We start from the raw sequence: 3,694 nt of genomic DNA on the forward strand, positions 1-3,694 counted from the left end.
AATCCTTTAGAGATCTATATTAGCATCTTGGAAGATCCAAAGGTGGAGCCTGCACTGATTGCAACTGTCCTCTTCCGTTCTCCACCAAGAAAACCATCGCTAAACCCCATCCCAAATGTGAATCAATGTGACAATGCATAAACCATGCTCCTGCGTTATTAGAACAAAGTTATGGTTTAAAGGTTGAGGCTAACTCGCTTAATCCATAATTTAAGTAAATTAATTACCTGGATTATCAGCTACGAACCGGATTGCAACCCAACCACCTGGAGGTGTACCAACGGTGTTCCTCTCCGGTGGGTCATATAGGTTAAACCGAGCCGGGTCAGTTCTCGGGTTAAAATTCCCAAAACCAGACCCGACAACGTAGAATTGGTACCCGTGAAGATGCATGGGATGATTCTCAGTCGTGACAATACTTGTGTCTTGTAAAACAATCTGAACATTAGCTCTGTACTTAAGCTTGTAAGCTTTGGTCCCTTTCACGGGCTGCCATAGCCCCCGGCTAACGTTACCGGTGTAATCGAACTGGACTGGTGGAACAGGTGGGAAGTCCGTCGTGAAGATACCAGGCATGCCTTGGTAATAAGCTTGCATGATGGAGTTTCTTCGTGGTAGCACGAAGGACTGGTTGTTTATGCTGGCGGCGAACCGGGTCCCGTTTGGACCCTGGCAACGCGGACTGTTGGGGTTGGAGCAGTTGGTTAGCCCCAAACCAACGGTGAAAAAGAGGTTCTCGTTGACCTGGAGCGGTACTCGAGCTCGTTTCCAGTACCGCAGACGGTTGGTGAAAGCGGTTGCGGTTGCGGTATCGTTGAACCCCGGAAGAACCGGGAAAACTGGAACGATTTGACCGCGGCCGCGACCACGTCTAGTGGGAGCGTTGACGTACTCTAAGATAGCAGTTGTGGTTGTGTTGTCAAAAGGGGCGTTTGCGCTGTTGTAGGCACGAGCTGCCATGTAGTAGCGACCGGGTCGCTGGTTTGCCGTGAGGAGGACGTTAGTGGTTTGTCCGGGACCAATCATGATGACACTAGTGGTGAATGGTTTTGTGTAGGCGGAATCGGTTTCCACAACTGTGAGCTGATGGTTGGCGACTGAGAAGAAGAGCTCTTGGTTCAATCCAGCGTTGATGACGCGGAGCTGGACCGTCTCACCAGGGAAAATTGGGAAACGGACTGTTTCAGCCCGCGAACAGCGATAGAGATCTCCTGGTTGGCCATTGATTGTGTAAGCGTCAGAAACATTAGCTGCTGCTCCAGTGAACTGTGCTAGCCTCAAAACGTCCATTGGGTTTCTATCCCACCATTCCCCTGTGTTCCCATGATAAATGTTATTAGTGATCATGAAAAATGATATTTGGAATAATTAGAAATTATAAAATATTACCGAGAAGAATTGGTATGTCACGTTTAGGCATAGAGAAGGGATAAGGAGAACCCAGACGAGGGTAAATGATAAGAGCACCGTAGACAGTGGCTCTGAGCCAGCGGCTATGAGCATGCCACCAAAGAGTACCTTCTTGGTCTTCTATTGTGAATCTGTAAGTGTAGCTTTGACCTGGACGGATCGGACACTGTGTTATGTACTCTGGACCATCAGCCCACGGATTCCGCAGCTGTCTGATTCCATGCCTGTCCCAAAAAACAGAGCAAACACAGAGTATAAAAACAGAGCAGAACATAGACATATGTTTGTTAGTTACAGTGATGTAATCATTTTAGTTACCAGTGAATGCTAATATTGTAACGAGCTCTGTTGATGACGGTGATTGCGAGAGAGTCACCGTTCCTGACCTCGAGCGTAGGACCAGGGAACTGACCATTCACCGTGATGCTTTGGTGAGTTCTGCACAGCCTCTTCACTGGTTTTGGCTCGATCTAAAGTCATCCACAACAGACACAAAACCATCGCGCAAGTTTGTATAAATCATCATTCATCTAAACTCACCTAAAGAGAAAAGCTATAATGTAAGAGATTAGCCAGCTTACCACAAATTCACGGACGTGAAGTTCAGCTGAAGCGAGAAAAGCGAAGTAAGCAAGAAGGGCGATGAAGGATACTAAGGAGAATTGCCGGGGAGACTCCATTGTTGCTGTATTGAGAAGCTCTGTGTTGGGATGTGTTGTGTGAGTTTAGAGGAAGGAGAGGAGTGGTTTTTTATACACACTAAGCGGGAAGCAACAGAGCTATTTGTGAATTCGTTAGCAATTTAACAAACTTATATTATATTATACTATATTATATGGTACTATTAGGTTTAGAGAGCACAAGGGAGAAAAATGAAAACAAAAATACACAAATGGTTTAGTTGATTTGGTGCACCCACTGGACTAATTTGGTACTAGGATATATCCTCTAATTATTATCAATCATTCTTTTTTGTTTGTTTGTTTTCATTATATATGATTATGTATTAAGTTGAGTCTCACCATGGATGCAATATATATGCTGTCACATATAAATTACGTAAACATAAACGCAATATATATGCTGTCACATATACTCCAGTAAGTTTTAGGGTTATTGCTGACTTTAAATAACATAACGTTAATCATTTTGCCACTTCTCGTTTATAATGGTACAGGAAGCAAACTTGCTTTACACATTCCATATAGCATCTTTGGTAATGTTTGATAAATTTATGTTATATTTCAGTAGATTTACAAAAGCTTTTTGTTTAAATCTAAAAGCACTTAAAATTGACAATGATCAGCTAATGAAACCAAAAATGTGAAGATCAAACTAAGAAAGAAGTGGTTCGATGGGAGTTGAAATTTGTTGCATGGATTTGGTATAGAAATCCATAACTAACCTTTACCGATATAATTAATTTTAAACAAAATGGTTAGTTGACGTCTTCTATATTAGTATATTCTAGATGTTTGTTCAACGTCTTTACTTATAATTTAAAGAAACATATATAAGATTATGTTTTTGTCAAAACATTAGATAGTTCAACATATAATAAATACTATATTGATTTTGAGCTATATTGATTTTGTGGGACTTTTTGTGTTTTGTTTTAAGCTATTTATTTTAGTGAATAAATTGTAGTGAAATACGCCTAAAGCCAACCTCGAATCTGAGCAGCTATGAAGTTACCAAGGTAAATGTAGGCTGCTTCCGAAGGGTGAATGGAGTCCCAAAGCAAGTGATCCGAATGATTTTGGACAAGTCTTTGAAAGGGCATTGTACATTAAACCATCCGTTCTTCGTCTCCTTGAACCCTATTTTCATTTTGACAAACCATGAGTATATCTATATTATTAAAAGAGAAGTACTCATTTGAAAATGTTCTTACTTCATTAGTTAAACTCCTTTTTTTTTTGCATGCTTTTTTCAGTTGTATTTATGAAATATCCTAAAACGAATAAAACTGTCTAATTTATTACTTGTTTTTTCAGTTACATTAATGAAATATGCTTAAATGAATTTAAACTTCCTATTTTATTGTTTGTCTTTTTCAGTTACCTTAATGAAATATCCTTAAATAAATTTGGACATAATGTCATTTAATCAACCAAAAAAACTCATGAGTTATCCTTACGTACATAATTTTAATAATGGAGATTTTTAAAAATGTGCATCATTAAAATGTTACCTAAAACATACAACACTAATATATAACATGCATCAATAAAACTAGAATTTGACTCACACAATTGTACGGATATTATTTTCAGTTGATTAA

General features: G+C 39.5%; 1 protein-coding gene across 1 annotated transcript; it reads right to left on the reverse strand.

Moving 5' to 3' along the window:
• Nucleotides 1-6: 6 nt before the first annotated feature.
• LOC106340009 (laccase-3-like) lies at nt 7-2,179 on the reverse strand. Its single transcript, XM_013778873.1, has 5 exons — nt 1,992-2,179; nt 1,729-1,880; nt 1,390-1,634; nt 228-1,313; nt 7-150 (listed from the first exon to the last, which is right to left on the reverse strand). Exons 1-5 carry the CDS (start codon nt 2,088-2,090, stop codon nt 20-22), a joined length of 1,713 nt encoding a protein of 570 aa, XP_013634327.1. The 5' UTR covers nt 2,091-2,179; the 3' UTR covers nt 7-19.
• Between the last annotated feature and the right edge of the window lie 1,515 nt (nt 2,180-3,694).

This window comes from Brassica oleracea, chromosome C4 (assembly GCF_000695525.1).
Source record: "Brassica oleracea var. oleracea cultivar TO1000 chromosome C4, BOL, whole genome shotgun sequence".
Classification (NCBI taxonomy): Eukaryota; Viridiplantae; Streptophyta; class Magnoliopsida; order Brassicales; family Brassicaceae; genus Brassica; species Brassica oleracea.

Coding starts and splice junctions, on each gene's coding strand:
- LOC106340009 (XM_013778873.1), bottom strand. CDS start 2,090: ATGGAGTCTCCCCGGCAATTCTCCTTAGTATCCTTCATCGCCCTTCTT. Junction 1,881..1,991: donor TTCACGTCCGTGAATTTGTG/GTAAGCTGGCTA, acceptor GGATGACTTTAG/ATCGAGCCAAAACCAGTGAA. Junction 1,314..1,389: donor TGACATACCAATTCTTCTCG/GTAATATTTTAT, acceptor ATGGGAACACAG/GGGAATGGTGGGATAGAAAC.